A 16,834-nucleotide genomic window follows, 5' to 3' on the forward strand; every position below is an offset into this window, starting at 1 on the left:
AACTGACGCCGGATTGGCTGGACGCTCCCTGGAGGCGGAGAAATTTCCGGCTCGTAGGGGGTTTTGGAAAAGGAGGAGGGGGAAGATGAACAGGAAAAAAAAGCGGAGGGACTTGTTTTCCTCACACCGGGTCCCTCACGCTGCGTTACTAGCCAGGCAGTCCCCCAGCCTTAACCCTAAGTCCCCAACACCCTTTCCCTCCTTCCTCCCCACAACACCTGGTGTCCCCAAGCCCCGCCCCTCCCCAGGCCCCGCCCCCTCGGCTCCCCGCCGCGTCCAGAGCCACCCCATTCAGAAAGTCACAGGTCCCCCTGCCGGGAAGGGCGCCAACGTCCGGGCAGCCCTCCAGGGCCTTCCCAGCCTCCCACCCGCCCCCACCGGGGACGCCCGCCCCCTACTCGCGTCCGGTGCCTGCCGTGCCCGCTCCGGGAAGAGTCGCGGGGAGCGGTCCCAGGAGGGGCGGCGGCCAGTCCGGGGTCCCAGATGGCCGGGGCCCCAGCTCTTTGGGTTTGCCCACGCCCGGGGCGCGAAACTCCGGAGTCCCAGAGCCGCGGCGCCCTCCCCGGAGGCGCAGGGACCTCCTCCCCCCGCCGCCGTCCTGCCTACGCTAGGAAACCGGACCCTCCCTCCCGGCTCCGGTTTCCCGAAAACTCCTGACTTGCAGATGCTAAGAATGGCTTCCTAGACCCTGTCCCTCCCCTCCCTGCTTCATGCCAGAGCTCTGGCCCGCAGCCCTTACCCCCTTGAGACCCTCAGTCTCTTCCTCTTCCTCCTCCCGGGACCCAGGCGTCCAGGCGCTCGTCCTTTCTAGGGAACCCAAGAATCTGGGACCCCAGTTGCTTCTGCTCCCAGACTCAGGGGTCCAAGCACCCAGTCCCCTCCTCCCTGAGATTCTGGAGTCCGAGCCCCAGCCCCCTCCTCCCTCAGACCCAGGTGTCCGAGCCCCAGCCCCTCCTCCCTGGGGACCTGGCTCTCAGCCATCTCCCTAGGTCCAGCTGTTATTTCTCGCCCTTTAGAACATGCGGGCGGAATGTGGGGCGGCCCTGTGGTCTGATGTCTCCCGGAGCCTTCTGGGAGTCTCAGGACTCATTAAAAGGCTCCCCTTAGGGGCCCACCTGTCCTCCCTAGGGCCTCGCGGGACGCGGCTGCGGTCAGAGGAGCAGGAGGAGGTCCCCCGACATGCCTGAGGCAAAACCAGGTGGTGCCAGGACCCCCTCCCTGTGTGGGGATGGGGCTCTTCTTTTCTGAATGGGGATTTGGGACCCCTCTGTTTGTAGGGTTGGGAGAAGGAGGAACCTTCGCTGTGTGAGGAGGAGGCTCCCTTTGCTGTGCGGGATGGGGGTTCCCGCATCGGTTTAGGGTGAGGGTCTCGACTCTGCATGGGGAAGAGGGTCCCTTCCCTTTGTGACAGGAGTTTCCTTCCTTGTATGAGATGGGGTGGGTCTCATATCTGTGTGGGGTGAGGGATCCCCTTCACTCGGCAGGGAGAGTGTTTCTTTTTCTATAAGTGATTGGGGGGGCATCTCTGGTGGAGATGGGATTCTCTGGTTGTAAATTGGGTTCCTTTTGCTTGATGGGGATGGGGGTCTGTGTGTGTAGACTGGGTTTTTTTGTTTGTTTTTGTTTTTTGGTTTTTGGTTTTTTTTTGAGATGGAGTCTCGCTCTGCCCCCGGGGCTGGACTGCAGTGGTGCGATCTCGGCTCACTACAACATCCGCCTCCTGAGTTCAAGCAATTCTCCTGCCTCGGGTAGCTGGGATTACAGGCATGCGCCACCATGCCTGGCTATTTTTGTATTTTTAATAGAGACGGGTTTCGCCATGTTGACCAGGCTGGTCTCAAACCCCCAACCTCAGGTGATCCACCCGCCTCAGCTTCCCAAAGTGCTGGGATGACAGGCATGAGCCGCCGAGCCCGGCCAGACTGGGAGGTCTTTGCATGTGATTGGATTCTCCACATCCGGGGACGGCATCCTCTGGGCAGGGTCTGGGCCACTTCTCTGAGTGAAGACTCAGAGGGAGCCAGGTGCAGGGGCTCACGCCTGTCATCCCAGCACTCTGGGATATCGAGGCAGGAGGATTGCTTGAGGCCAGGAGTTCAAGACCAGCCTGGGCAACATGGCGAGACCTTGTCTCTACAAAAAATTAAAAATCAGCCAGGTGTGGTGGTGCATGCCTGTAGTCCCAGATACTTAGGAGGCAGTTGAGGCTGCAGTGAGCTGTGATCATGTCACTGCACTCCAGCCTGGGTGACAGAGTGAGACCCCGTCTCTAAAAAACAAGCAACAGCAACAACAAAAATGGCCCAGTGCGGTGGCTCATACCTGTAGTCCCAGCACCTTGGGAGGCCAAGGTGGGTGGATCACCTGAGCCCAGCAGTTCAAGGCCAGCCTGGCCAACATGGCAAAACCCCGTCACTACAAAAAATACTAAATTAGCTGGGCTTGTGGGGGTGTGCCTGTAGTCCCAGCTACTCAGGAGTCTGAGGTGAGAGGATCACTTGAGCCCAGGAGGCGGAGGTTGCAGTGAGCCCATATCTTGCCACTGCACTCCAGCCTGGGAGACGGAGCGAGACCCTGCTGGGAAAAAACAGAAACAAAAAAAATAGATTCCAAGGGACCTTCTCTGTAGGATATGGGGTGATTGTGGGTATAAAGATTAGTGGTTCCCATCTGCATGGAGTCACAGGGGAAGTCTCTGTATTAAGGATGGGGGAGCCTCATTTCTGTGGGCACTGAGGCTTCCCCGTGTAGGAATTAGCGGGGCTTCTTCATACAGGGAATGGGGTCCTTTCTGTGGGGTTTGGGGACCTTCTTTGAATGGGGAACACTTTCTGTGGAGATGAGGCTTTCTCTCTATGAGGAACTCACCGCAGGAATCATGCACCGCTGGGCGGACCCCCCCTCCTGGGATGTCTGGTCCGCTGGCATCAGGCCAAGCAGGCTGTGGGGTGGGTCCAGCCCCTACTGTAGCTGCAGACCCAGCCGGCAAGGAACAGCAGGCAGGGCAGGGGAAGGATGCTGCGGTCAGCACCAGGTGTCCAGTTTCCAGCCCAGAGGGAGAGCTAATTATACCCTCGGACCCAAAAGGTCAGGGCCTGGTGGCCTGGGCGGATGGGGCAGGCCTGCTGGGGGTAAGGGAAACCCGATCCCACAGACTCTCAAATCTGAGATAAATTTATACCTACGGTGGGGGCCTGAACTCTTGGGTCTCAGGGAGGAGGGGCTGGGGACCTGGATTCCTGGGCCTGAGGGAGGAGGGGCTGGGGGTCTGGACTCCTGGGTCTGAGGGAGGAGGGGCTGGGGGCCTGGATTCCTGGGCCTGAGGGAGGAGGGGCTGGGGGTCTGGACTCCTGGGTCTGAGGGAGGAGGGGCTGGGGGCCTGGACTCCTGGGTCTGAGGGAGGAGGGGCTGGGGGCCTGGATTCCTGGGCCTGAGGGAGGAGGGGCTGGGGGTCTGGACTCCTGGGTCTGAGGGAGGAGGGGCTGGGGGCCTGGACTCCTGGGTCTGAGGGAGGAGGGGCTGGGGGGTCTGGACTCCTGCGTCTGAGGGAGGGGCATGGGTGTGCAGACCGCATGCTCAACTATGACTGTCCCCTACCTTACAGCGGCCAAAAAGGCCCCCAAAGGCAAAGATGCCCCCAAAGGAGCCCCCAAGGAGGCTCCCCCTAAGGAGGCTCCTGCAGAGGCCCTCAAAGGTGAGGAGGTGCTCCCTCGGGCTCAGCCGACCTGGCTTCTCATCTCCATCCTCCCCGCTACGCCTCTCCAGGCCTTTCCCCAGCCTCTATCCTTGAATCTGTCCCCGCACAGCCCCAGGGCTGACCCACGCCTCCCGTGCTCCCAGCCCTCCCGGGGCTCCCTGGCACCCGCAGGCAGAGCCCAGCCCCTCGGCTGGCATCGGCTCCGGTCAGCTGGCTGATTGATCACCAGGTCCGGCCCCGGTCTCTCTAAACCTCTCCCGCCCCAAAGGCACATTCAGTGCCTTCCAGTCCACAGATGAGGAAACCGAGGCCCAAAGGGGTGAGGGAGCCTGGCCAAGGTCACACAGCCACGAGGGTGACAGGTGGCCTTTCCCAGGTCAGGAAAAGCCATTTAACCCCCATGATGTTTGGTTTCTGAGTAGAGGGGCCCTCACTGTCTCTAAGTCCTTTCCCCAAAGCGGCCCACTGTCCCCTCCCCAGCCTATCTCAGACCTCCTCATCCTAATCCTGTCCCCTGAACAGAAGCCCCACCCGAGGACCAGTCCCCGACTGCAGAGGAGCCCACTGGCGTTTTCCTGAAGAAGCCGGACTCCGTCTCAGTGGAGACTGGTGAGGGGAACCCGGGGGAGGAGGGGCTGCGGCCTGGACTCCTGGGTCTGAGGGAGGAGGGGCTGGGGCCTGGACTCCTGGGTCTGAGGGAGGAGGGGCTGGGGCCTGGACTCCTAGGTCTGAGGGAGGAGGGGCTGGGGGCCTGGACTCCTAGGTCTGAGGGAGGAGGGGCTGGGGCCCAGACTCCTGGGTCTGAGGGAGGAGGGAGCTGGGGCCCGGACTCCTGGGTCTGAGGGAGGAGGGGCTGGGGGCCTGGACTCCTGGGTCTGAGGGAGGAGGGGCTGGGGGCCTGAGCTCCTGGGTCTGAGGGAGGAGGGGCTGGGGCCTGGACTCCTGGGTCTGAGGGAGGAGGGAGCTGGGGCCCGGACTCCTAGGTCTGAGGGAGGAGGGGCTGGGGGCCTGGACTCCTGGGTATGAGGGAGGAGGGGCTGGGGGCCTGAGCTCCTGGGTCTGAGGGAGGAGGGGCTGAGGCCTGGACTCCTAGGTCTCAGGGAGGAAGGGCTGGGGGCCCAGACTCCTGGGTCTGAGGGAGGAGGGGCCAGGGTCTCGTTCTCAGTCTCCCTCTGGAGAGCCTTATGTTCCTTCCTGGGCCTCCTCCCACTCTACCCTGTCACTCACCCCATGTAGGGAAGGACGCAGTGGTCGTGGCCAAGGTGAACGGGAAGGAACTCCCGGACAAACCGACCATCAAGTGGTTCAAGGGGAAGTGGCTGGAGCTGGGCAGCAAGAGTGGCGCCCGCTTCTCCTTGAAGGAGTCCCACGACTCCGCCAGCAATGTGAGGACCCCGTGGGCCAGAGGGCTGGTGGAGGGGAGTGGAGCTTGTGCAGGACATGCTCCTCAGAAGCCCTGTTGCCTGAGGCATCAATGTGGGCCTGGAGCCGGGATGGAGAGTGGGCCCTCTGAGGATGGAGGTTGTGCGGGGCTGCTGGGGAGAGGTTGTGTGAAGCAGAGGGAGGATGCCTGGGGTTGGGTGGGGATGCATTAGGGCTGGGTCATGTACATTCCTGGCAAGGCCTGAGGGGGCCAGGGATCTGGGCCCCAGAAGTCCTGATGGGTCAGATATGAGGAGACAGAGCTGGCCACCAGGTGCTGAGCTCCTTCTCGGTCTCCATTGGCCCCCCTGTGGGGTGGGGGTGAGGACGTGGAGATAGAGCTATGAGTGGACTCTGAGGAATATGGGGTGGCTCTAGAGGGTGGTCCCGTGTACCCACACCCCCGGCCCTGGACCCAGGTGTACACCGTGGAGCTGCACATTGGGAAGGTGGTACTGGGGGACCGTGGGGATTACCGCCTCGAGGTCAAAGCCAAGGACACCTGTGACAGCTGTGGCTTCAACATCGATGTGGAGGGTACGCTGGTGGGGGGTGGGGGAGCAAAGGGTTCTATGTCTGGGTGGGGTGGACAGATGTACCAGCCAGGTGTTGGGAGAGTGCACAGGCATGGGCATGAGGTGGGCACAGGTTTTTGGAGGAGGGAGTGCAGATTCTGGGGTCAGAGTATTCAAACTCAAGGAGACGTAGCATGGGAGGAGGTCTGGATTTGGGGGGTGAAAGTGTTCAGGGTCTTGGGATGCACATGCAAAGGCTTAGGAGGCGAGTTATGCACATTCCACATTTAAGAAAGTAGGCAAAACGGCTTGGGAAGTGAGAGTGTCCAGGTTTAGAGAATAAGGGTGTAGGGGTTTAGAGTGAGGGTGTACAGGATTAACAGGAGGTTACACGGATTTGAGGGCACATATATGGGCCCCTGAGGGTGTATGGGCTCTGGGGGTCTGCAGCCCAGAATGTGTGAGGGCTTAAATGTGGGGTGCACAGGAAATGAGATTGTCCAGGCCTGGGGAGAAAGACATGGTGGCCCAGGTGTGGGGGGTATAGGCTGCTGAGAGAGGGTGGAGCTTGGCAGCTGGGGAAATGAGTATGAGCTGGTCTAGAACTAGAGGATGCCCAGGCCTCAGCGAGGTTGTGCTGTTCCAAGAGATGGAGAAAAGGGGGCCTGGAAGAGGTTGTGCAGGCCTGGAGAGGGGCTCTCAGTCTAAGATCAGCCCTGGCCTCTAACTGACCTTCCCTTCTCTCATCACCTCTCCCCAGCACCCCGTCAGGATGCCTCTGGGCAGAGTCTAGAAAGCTTCAAGCGTACGTAAGTGACCTCAGGCCCTTACCAGGGTCCCAAGGACCATGGGAGGCTCTCCCTTGGAAGGGGAAAAAGGGAGGATTGAGGAAGGCAAGGGGTGAATCTGAAGGGTCAAGACTCACATGCCCTCTCAATGGCCACAGGGGTGAAAAGAAGTCGGATACTGCAGGTGAGCTGGATTTCAGTGGCCTGTTGAAGAAGAGGTGAGCCCCGGACTTGGCACAGAGAGGGGAGACGGGACTCAAGGGGAGGAGGTGGTGGGTGAAGCTCCATGGCCCACTGATTCCTCCTGGACCCACTGCTTATCCATCTACCACCTCCATCTGTTCACTCCCTGCCCACCCAGCATCTAACACACCAACCCATCAGGCTGCCTGTTCATCCACCCATCTACCCATTTACCCAGACCCTACCCACAACCCCACCCAGCCAAACATCTGCCATGAGTTCACCCACCTTCTCACCCTTTAACCCACCATTCTCACACCCACTCTGCTGTTCACTCAGGCTCTAGTTCACCTATGCCTCCACCTACTCACCCTCCCATCCATCCATCCATCTATCCCTCCATCCCTCCACTTTCCACCCACCGATCCATTCACTCACCCATCCATCCAACCAGTGGCCTATTTATCTATCCACTAATACATCTATCCACCTACCTGCCCAGTTGCCAATCTATCTACCCACATATCCATCCGTTAACCACCATTTTCCCACCTGTTTACCTGCCCATCTGCCATTACAGTCAGCCTAGCTACATGGGTAGGTGGATGGATAACGGGTGAATGGGATGTTGGATTTGGTTGGGAGATGCAGGTGCAGATAGACAGGTGGGAAGGTGGGTGGATGGTACGGATGAATGGATGGTGGAGAGGTGGGAAGATGGGTGCCTCAGTAGGTGGGGAAGTGGATGGATGGATGGGGTGAGTGGAGGATGAATGGATGGGTTCATGAATAGGTGGCTGAGTTCACCAGTGAAGAGGTGGGCAGTTGACACACCCATCCACACAGATAGCCCTCTGTTAGATTGAACTATGTGAAATTGATGTTCTGTAGGTAAAAAATGATTGAAGTCTGGGTGCAGTGGTTCACGCCTATAATCCCAGCACTTTTGGAGACCAGTGTGGGAAGATCACATGAGCCCAGGAGTGTAAGACCAGCCTGGGCCGCATAGGGAGACCCTGACTCTACAAAAAAAAGAAAAATTAGCAGGGCATGGTGGCATGTGTCTGTGGTCCTAACTACTTAGGAGGCTGAGGGAGGAGCATCGTTTGAGCCCAGGAGATCAAGGCTGCAGCGAGCCATGGTCGCGCCACTGCACTCCAGTCTGGGCAACAGAGTGAGACTGTTTCAAAAACAACAACCACAAAAAATTAAATATCGGCAATCTCATACGCATTATCTGCTGGTCCACTTATCCATCTTCACTTGCCCATCAATCCCCATAACTATATCCCTGACAATTCCATTTACTGATCAATTCTGTCTGCAGCCAGCCAGCCACTTCCTTGGCCACTTCTCATCAACATATTCGCCCAACTGCGCAGTCATTTCTCACCAACCCATCAATCCATCCACTCACCCACCTGTCTTCCCCCAACCCATCAATCCATCCACTCACCCACCTGTCTTCCCCCAACTCATCTGCCTCTCTTCCCACCCACCCTTCCACTGACCCACCCACCTACTTATCAGCCCACTTACTCACCATTCTGTACATCAATTCAAATATTCATGTCCCCACATTCACCTCCACATCTATCCTCTCTTTGTTCCTTTCCCTTCCTTCCTTCCCTCCCAAGCTCCATCCATGCATTCACTCACTCTCTCACCCATCAACCATCTTCTGAGGCCTCCCGTCTACTAGGTCCTGGGCTGAGATCCAGGGAGAGAGAACAGTCTGACTGGGTCCCTGATGTGAGATCACTCATTGCCTTGGGAAATGGGTCTTGTCCAACAGACATAGACACAGACTGAGACTATTTGGTGTGATTTTAGAGAGGGTCCCACTGGGGCCTGTGAGAGCCCAGAGCACGAGCAACTCACTGCCTTGTAGGACACGGAATGCCTCAGGGAGAAGGGAACTTTGGTGCTAGGTCTTGTAGGATGAAGAGGAGTCCAGGAGGAAGAGAAGGTAGGGAGAGGTCATGAAGGTAGGGAAACATTTTGTGCAAAGGCTGGGAAGCAGGAGAGAGCCTGAAGTGTTCAGCAAAAGTCAAGCAGCTTGGTTCAGGTGACTTTGGGGGGAGTGACGGAAGTAGCTGGGGTGTGATGGCCAGGCGGAGGGCTGGGGCTTCCTCCTGAGGGCAGTGGGGAGCCACAGAAGAGTTCTGAACATGAAAGGGAGAACCACTGATGTGGGTGTCAGAAATACCCCACAGGATAAAAGAGGACAAATAGGGTGTAATGTATGCTGCTTGGGTGATGGGTGTACCAAAATCTCACAAATCACTACCAAACAGCTTACTCATGTAAACAAACACCACCTGTTTCCCAATAACCTGTGGAAATAAAATAAATAAATAAATAAATAAATAAATAAATAAATAAATAAATGAAAAGAAATACCCCGCGGACCAGGCATGGTGGCTCACACCTGTAATCCCAGCACTTTGGGAGGCTGAGGCGGGTGGATCACTTAAGGTCAGGAATTCGAGACCAGCCTGTCCAACATGGCAAAACCCTGTCTCTACTAAAATACAAAAATTAGCCAGGGGTGGTGGCGTGAGCCTGTAGTCCCAGCTACTCGGGAGGCTGAGGCAGAAGAATCGCCTGAACCCAGGAGGTGGAGGTTGTAGTGAGCCGAGATCACACCACTGCACTCCAGCCTGGGAGAGACAGAGTGAGAATCTGTCTCAAAAAAACCAAAAAACAAAAAAACCCAGTGGGGACTGTGCCGGGAAGAGGTCAGAAGACCCCAGGAGGAGGCTGGGGCAATGGACCAGGCGGGAAACAATAAGACCCCTAAAGGGAAGGTGGCTTGGGTGAGTCACAGAGCCAATGAGTGAAGAAGGCAGAGGGACATCCTCCCTTCCTCACTCCCTGATGGCCCCTGTCCGTTCCCCCACCCCCCAGGGAGGTGGTGGAGGAGGAGAAGAAGAAGAAAAAGAAAGATGACGATGACCTAGGCATCCCCCCGGAGATTTGGGAGCTCCTGAAAGGGGCAAAGAAGAGCGAGTACGAGAAAATCGCCTTCCAGTATGGCATCACCGACCTCCGGGGCATGCTGAAGCGGCTGAAAAAGGCTAAGGTCGAGGTCAAGAAGAGCGCAGGTCAGCCCTGGTCTGGGGGGAGCTGGGCCCTGCACACAAGGGACCCCTAGCCTTGTGGGTGTCTAATGATTGGACCCTGGACCTATCTTTTCGAGGTCCCAATGAGGTAGGAGGCAAGACCCAACTCTAGCGGTGGGCCTCGGACACCAGACCAAATTGAGGACTAGCTAAAACAGGGACAGGGTGGAAGCAGCTTTCCATAAGACACGCCCACCAGTGTGCCATGTCAGTTTACCATGGCCATGGCAACAGCCAGGAGTTACTGCCCCTTTCCATGGCAATGACCAGACCACCCAAAAGTTACCACCCTTTTCCTAGCAATTTCTGTATAACCTGCTCCTTAATCTCTAGGTAATTAAAAGTGGGTATCAATCTGACTGCAGATCTGCCCTGAGCCGTTGCTCTCTGTCTCTGGGGTAGCCCTGTTCCGCAGGAGCAGTCAGAGGGCTGTAACACTGCCACCTCAATAAAGCTGTTTTCAGGCTGGGTGCAGTGGCTCACGCCTGTAATCTCAGCACTTTGGGAGGCTGAGGTGCGCAGATCACCTGACGTCAGCAGTTCGAGACCAGCCTGGCTAACATGGTGAAACCCCATCTCTACTAAAAATACAAAAGTCAGCCGGGCATGGTGGTGTGCACCTGTAATCCCAGCAACTTGGGAGGCTGAGGCAGGAGAATCGCTTAAGCCAGGGAGGCAGAGGTTGCGGTGAGCTGAGATTACGCTGTGGCACTCCAGCCTGGGGAACAGAGTGAGACTCTGTCTCAAAAAAATAAAATAAAATAAAATAAATAAATAAATATAAATAAAGCTGTTTTCTTCTACCTAACACTGGCTTGCCCTTGACTTCTTTCCTGGGTGAAGCCGATAACCCTTGCAGGCTAAGCCCCACTTTGGGGTCCCCTGCCCTGCATCACCACCAGAGAAGTTCTCAAGGATCTCTAAGTTCATAGGAGTCCCCCTGACTTACTCACTTTGACCTTGGAGAGCCCAGGGCCTGGGGAGGGAGATGTGGTGCCTCTGGGGATGACCAGGGGAATGAGGACCACACGCCTCCATCCCCTTTGCATGCCTCAATCTCCAGCATTCACAAAGAAGCTGGATCCAGCCTACCAAGTGGACAGAGGCAACAAGATCAAGTTGATGGTAGAGATCAGCGACCCAGACCTGCCCCTCAAGTGGTTCAAGAACGGCCAGGAGATCAAACCAAGCAGCAAGTATGTGTGGGGTGGGCAGTCCCTGCACCGGGGAGATCCCAGTCCAGAGAGAACGCCCGGAGACAAGGCCTATCACTCTTAACCAGAAAGGGCATATTCACCCCTATATGAAGAGTACAGGCCAGGCGCAGTGGCTCACGCCTGTAATCCTAGCACTTTGGGAGGCCGAGGCGGGCGGATCACCTAAGGTCAGGAGTTCGAGACCAGCCTGGCTAACATGGTGAAACCCCGTTTCTACTAAAAATACAAAAAGTTAGCCGGGTGTGGTGGCACATGTCTGTAGTGCCTGTAATCCCAGCTACTTGGGAGGCTGAGGCAGGAGGATCGCTTGAACCCAGGAGGCAAGAGGTTGCGGTTGCGGTGAGCTGAGATCTCGCCACTGCACTCCAGCCTGGGCGACAGAGTGAGACCCTGTTAACAACAACAACAACAAACACATCACAAGACAACCTTTTTTAAATTAATTACTTAATTTTGTTTTGAGACGGAGTTTCGCTCTTGTTGCCCAGGCTGGAGTGCAATGGCATGATCTCAGTTCACTGCAACCTCTGCCTCCCAGGTTCAAGAGATTCTCCTGCCTCAGCCTCCCAAGTAGCTGGGATGACAGGAGCGCCCCAACACATCTAATTTTTGGGGTGTATTTTTGGTAGAGATGGGGTTTTACCATGTTGCCCAGGCTGGTCTTGACCTCTTCAAGCAATCTGCCCGCCTCAGACTCCAAAAATGCTAGGATTACAGGTGTGACTGGCCCTGCCATGGTTATTTAAATAATAGGAATTGCTAGCTTGGACAACATAGCGAGATCCCATCTCTACAAAAAAATTAAAAAATTAGAAGATACCAAGAAAAGAGAAAAAAAAAAATTAGCTGGGTATGGTGGTGTGCACCTGTGATCCTAGCTACTCAGGGGCTGAGGTGGGAGGATGGCTTGGACCCAGGAAGTCTAGGTTGCAGTGAGCTGTGATTGCACCACTGCACTCTAGCCTGGGTGACAGAGTGAGACCCTGTCTCAAAAGTCAATAAAAATAAATAAATAATTGAAACTGGGCCCTCAATCTCTTTCCACACAATTTGGCTCTGAGAGAGAGAGAGAGAGAGACTTGCCTTGAGAACAGGTGAGCAGAGCTACCCCAGGGCTAGGTGAATGCTCCACGCCCTGGTTTGAGGTGAGACTTTTGCATCAGGTACGTGTTTGAGAACGTTGGTAAGAAGCGAATTCTTACCATCAACAAGTGCACGCTGGCGGATGACGCTGCCTATGAAGTAGCTGTCAAGGATGAGAAGTGTTTCACCGAGCTCTTCGTCAAAGGTGAGGCTGGAATTCAGAACTGAGCCTGGAGAGGGACTGGAACTCTGGAGGGGGTCCTGAAACGACTGACCTCCTGTCCCCCTGCCCCACAGAACCTCCAGTCCTAATTGTCACACCTCTTGAGGACCAGCAGGTGTTTGTGGGTGACCGGGTGGAAATGGCAGTGGAGGTGTCAGAAGAGGGTGCCCAGGTGATGTGGTAAGTGACCCTTGATCCCTGATCTCCATACAGGTGCACATAGCTTCTTTGCCTCTGCCTTGATCTTTATGGGACCTCCTGTGACTTCTCTTGGAGATTTCTGACCTTTACTCAGTAGTCATCCCCAGGAGATCTCAGCTTTTCTCTATAAATCCTTACCTTCACCTAAAATTGTTTCTAGAATTTCTGACCTCTACCTATCCTATCCTCTTCAGGGTCGTCTTCCTGATCTCCGACTGTTCCATTAAATATTGATTCATCTGACCAATTATCTATCCCTTGGTCCATCTATCCAGGTATCCACTCATCCACCCAGTCCATCCATCCATCCATCCATCCATCCATCCATCCATCCATCCATCCCTCTGCTTAACCATCCATCCACTCATCCATCCATCCATCCATCCATCCACTTAACCATCCATCCATCTACTTAACCATCTGTCCGTCCATTCATCCATCCATCCATCCATCCATCCATCCATCCATCCATCCATCCATCCCATTGACCCATTCATCCATCTACTCATTCATATATCCACTCTTCCATTTAGGTTGCCATCTAGCCATCCATCGACCTATCAATCCAGAGATCTATCCATCCACTCACTCACTCACCTGCATACTTGCCCACCATCTACCTATCCATTCATCCATCTATGTACCTATTCACCAACCCAACAAATATTTATCGAGCACCTGTTGTGTGGTGTACTCTTCTACATATCAGAGATATAATGGGGAGAAAAAAATGTCAACATGGTACCTGCCTTCTTGGCATTTATAATCTGCTAATTTGGTGATAGTGGTGGTGGTGGTGTGTGTGTATGTGTGTTTGTGTAGGAGAAAGAGATAGGCATTAGTCAAGTCATCACATACATACATATAAAAGTTCCATTTTGAGACTGGCTTGAAAGGAGCAGTAATGGATGCTGTAATAGCTTCCTAGGAGGAAGGGACTCAGGAGGTCAGGGAAGTCTTCCTGGAGGAGATGACAATTGAGCTGAGATCTGAATGACATGGAGGTATAAGTGAAGAGAGAAGGGGAGAGTGCCCTGGACAGGGAAAACCATTGACAGAGGCCACAACATTTGATGTTTCTCTGAGACCCCAGGGCTTCCTCTGTGCGGACCTCTCTCCATGATATCTTTTTGTGTCCCCTGACTTCCAGCCAGTACCTTGGTACCTTGAGGCAATTAACTGTGTGTGGCCTGTGACTTCCTCCTCTCTCTCCTCACTGCCTTTTTTTTTTTTTTTTTGAGACAGAGTCTCACTCTGTCACCCAGGCTGGAGTGCAATTGCGTGATCTTGGCTCACCGCAACCTCTGCCTCCCGGATTCAAGCAATTCTCCTGCCTTAGCCTCCTGAATAGCTGGGATTATAGGCGCCCACCACCACACCTGCCTAATTTTTTATTTTTTATTAGAGGTGGGTTTTCACCATGTTGGCCAGGTTGGTCTCGAACTCCTGACCTCAGGTGATCCACACACCTCAGCCTCCCAAAGGGCTGGGATTACAGGCATGAGCCAGCGTGTCTGGCCCTCTCTCTCCCCTTCACCTGACCTGTGACCCGTCCACCACTCAAGATGCCTCTGCCACTCATTATGTCTCCTCCCTCCGGGGACCTGCCTTCTGACCCCTCTGCATGGGCCCCCGACTGACTCTCCAAGACCCAGACCGAGAGCTGTGCTGTCTCCTCACGTCCCGTTCTGTGTCTCACCCACCTAGGATGAAAGATGGTGTGGAACTGACTCGGGAGGATTCCTTCAAGGCCCGGTACCGCTTCAAGAAGGACGGGAAGCGCCACATCCTCATCTTCTCAGACGTGGTCCAGGAGGACAGGGGTCGCTATCAGGTCATAACCAATGGCGGCCAGTGTGAGGCCGAGCTGATTGTGGAAGGTACGGGGCCTCCAGGTGGGGCACGGGCTGCACTGCGCATGCTTCTCCACACAGCTTGAGGTTGCTCAGGCCCCCCAGTCTGGAAGTTGTTCCTGACTCCTCTCTTTCCCACACACCCTATGTTCAGCCCACCAGGGAGATCTGATGGCTCCAGCTTCAAAGTAAATTTTGGATCCAGCCAAGCGTGGTGGCTCACGCCTGTAATCCCAGCACTTTGGGAGGCCGAGGCGGGTGGATCACTTGAGCTTAGGAGTTCGAGACCAGCCTGGCCAACATGGTGAAACCCCATCTCTACTAAAAATACAAAAAAAATAGCTGGGCATTGCGGCGTGCACCTGTAGTCCCAGCTACTCAGGAGGCTGAGGCAGGAGTATCACTTGAACCCGGGGGGTGGAGTTTGCAGTGAGCCAAAATCACGCCATTGCAGTCCAGCCTGGGCGACAAGAGTGAAACTCCATCTCAAAAAAAATAAATTAATTAAATAAAATAAATAAAATCCCCAAAGTGCTGGGATTACAGGCATGAACCACTGTGCCCGGCCACCTCAGGGCCTTTGCACACGCTGGTCCCTCTACCTGGGAGGCTTTTTTTCATCTTCCATCTTCTGGTAGATTCCTCCCTGCCTCCCTCAGGCCTCCTCGCTCCCTCTTCTGTTTCTTTCTTCACTGTCTCCCACTAGCATGGGAGCTTCCCAAGGCCAACGGGTTGTTTCTGGGTTGTCTGTGGCTGGTATCCCCAGTGCCTAGACCAGCGCCTGGCACACAGTGGGTGCTCACAAGTGTCTGTGCACTGACTAGAGTAGTGACGGCTCCTTGTCTTTCTCTCCCTGACCAGAGAAACAGCTGGAGGTCCTGCAGGACATCGCGGATCTGACGGTGAAGGCCTCAGAACAAGCTGTGTTCAAGTGCGAGATGTCTGATGAGAAAGTGACGGGCAAGTGGTATAAGAATGGGGTCGAGGTGCGGCCCAGCAAGAGGATCACCATTTCCCATGTAGGCAGGTGAGGAGTGGGCTGCAGAAGTGGCTGGGGGTAGGGTGTGCGTAGCAGTTAGCTTTAGCTGTGTAACAAGCTGTCCCCCATTTATTTTTTTTTTTGAGACGGAGTTTTGCTCTTGTTGCCCAGGCTAGAGTGCAATGACGCGATCTCAGCTCACTGCAACCTCCGCCTCCCGGATTCAAGCGATTCTCCTGCCTCAGCCTCCCAAGTAGCTGGGATGCACCACCACGCCTGGCTAATTTTTTTGTATTTAGTAGAGACAGGGTTTCGCCATGTTAGTCAGGCTGGTCTTGAACTCCTGACCTCAAGTGATCCACCTGCCTCAGCCTCCCAAAGTGCTGGGATTACAGCTATGAGCCACCACACCTGGACTTTTTCTTTTCTTTTTCCTTTTTTTTTTTTTTTTTTTGAGTCAGAGTCTCACACTGCAACCTCCAACTCTGAGGTTCAAGCGATTCTCCTGCCTCAGCCTCCTGACTAGCTGGGACTACAGGCATGCGCCACCATGCTAATTTTTGCATTTTTAGTCAAGACAGAGTTTCACCATGTTGGCCAGGCTGGTCTCTAACTCCTGACCTCAGCTGATCCACCCACCTCGGCCTCCCAAAGTGCTGGGATTACAGGTGTGAGCCACCGCACCTGTCCTGTCCCCAAACTTAGAGGTTTAAAAGGATGAGGATTGGGCTCGGAGCAGTGACTCATACCTGTAATCTTGGCACTTTGGGAGGCCAAGGCAGGAGGATTTCTTGGGCCCAGGAGTTCAAGACCAGCCTGGGCAACATAGTGAGACACTCTCTCTAAATAAATAAATAAATAAATAAATAAATTAGGATTCATTTCATCTTGAGCGTGAAGGTTGGTTGGGGGCTGGCTGATCCAGGATGGCCTCGTTCTTACCTCTGTGGTGGCAGGACCTGGGCCCTGCTGACTTTGCGTGGGCACTGTCAGGACCTCAGCTGGGACAGCTGGGCGCCCAGCACGCCGCTCCCTATGGCACCTCCTCCTCCTCCAGTGAGCTCAGCCTAGCACACTCACGTGGCAGAGGCAGAGGTCCTGAGAGAGCATGGAAGCAAATGAGACCTCTGTGGCCCAGGCTGGAAACTGGCCCAATGCCACTTCCGCCATAGTCTGTTGGGCAAGGAAAGTCCCAGGCCAGCTCTGAGTCAAGGGCTGGGAAGCAGATTCCACCACTGATGGGGATGCTGCAAAGTCGCATTTCAAGGGCATGGACACCGGCAGGGAAAAGCCTCTGGCCATATCAGCTAACAGTCAACACGGGCTCCAGCTCAGAAAACAAGAAGCTGGGATTCAACAGGTGGCACGTGGACACCTAAGACAAACACCTGGTTATCTGCAGAATGCAGAGAGCCAGCATGATGCCTGGAGAACATCGTGCCGTCCAGGGCTTCCTGGCAATAGCTCTTGGTGGGATGTAGGTTTTCCCTGTGTTCTGTCTAGGGAACCATGCCGGCTGGTGGTCTCAGTAATGATGATAATGGCCGG

General features: G+C 55.1%; 1 protein-coding gene across 1 annotated transcript in view; it reads left to right on the plus strand.

The window, feature by feature from the left end:
• The first annotated feature begins 128 nt into the window (after positions 1 to 128).
• The window catches only part of MYBPC2 (myosin binding protein C2), a 34,435-nt gene continuing 17,729 nt past the window's right edge, over positions 129 to 16,834 (plus strand). Inside the window, exons 1-13 of the mRNA XM_024351602.3 lie at positions 129 to 1,198; positions 3,605 to 3,694; positions 4,220 to 4,306; positions 4,934 to 5,082; positions 5,539 to 5,656; positions 6,395 to 6,443; positions 6,581 to 6,640; positions 9,516 to 9,712; positions 10,794 to 10,926; positions 12,111 to 12,235; positions 12,328 to 12,433; positions 14,162 to 14,334; positions 15,169 to 15,334. Coding sequence (XP_024207370.1) covers positions 1,180 to 1,198; positions 3,605 to 3,694; positions 4,220 to 4,306; positions 4,934 to 5,082; positions 5,539 to 5,656; positions 6,395 to 6,443; positions 6,581 to 6,640; positions 9,516 to 9,712; positions 10,794 to 10,926; positions 12,111 to 12,235; positions 12,328 to 12,433; positions 14,162 to 14,334; positions 15,169 to 15,334 — 1,472 coding nt within the window. The 5' untranslated portion in view covers positions 129 to 1,179. The remainder of the gene's footprint in view (positions 1,199 to 3,604; positions 3,695 to 4,219; positions 4,307 to 4,933; positions 5,083 to 5,538; positions 5,657 to 6,394; positions 6,444 to 6,580; positions 6,641 to 9,515; positions 9,713 to 10,793; positions 10,927 to 12,110; positions 12,236 to 12,327; positions 12,434 to 14,161; positions 14,335 to 15,168; positions 15,335 to 16,834) is intronic.

This window comes from Pan troglodytes, chromosome 20 (assembly GCF_028858775.2).
Source record: "Pan troglodytes isolate AG18354 chromosome 20, NHGRI_mPanTro3-v2.0_pri, whole genome shotgun sequence".
In the NCBI taxonomy this organism is placed as follows: Eukaryota; Metazoa; Chordata; class Mammalia; order Primates; family Hominidae; genus Pan; species Pan troglodytes.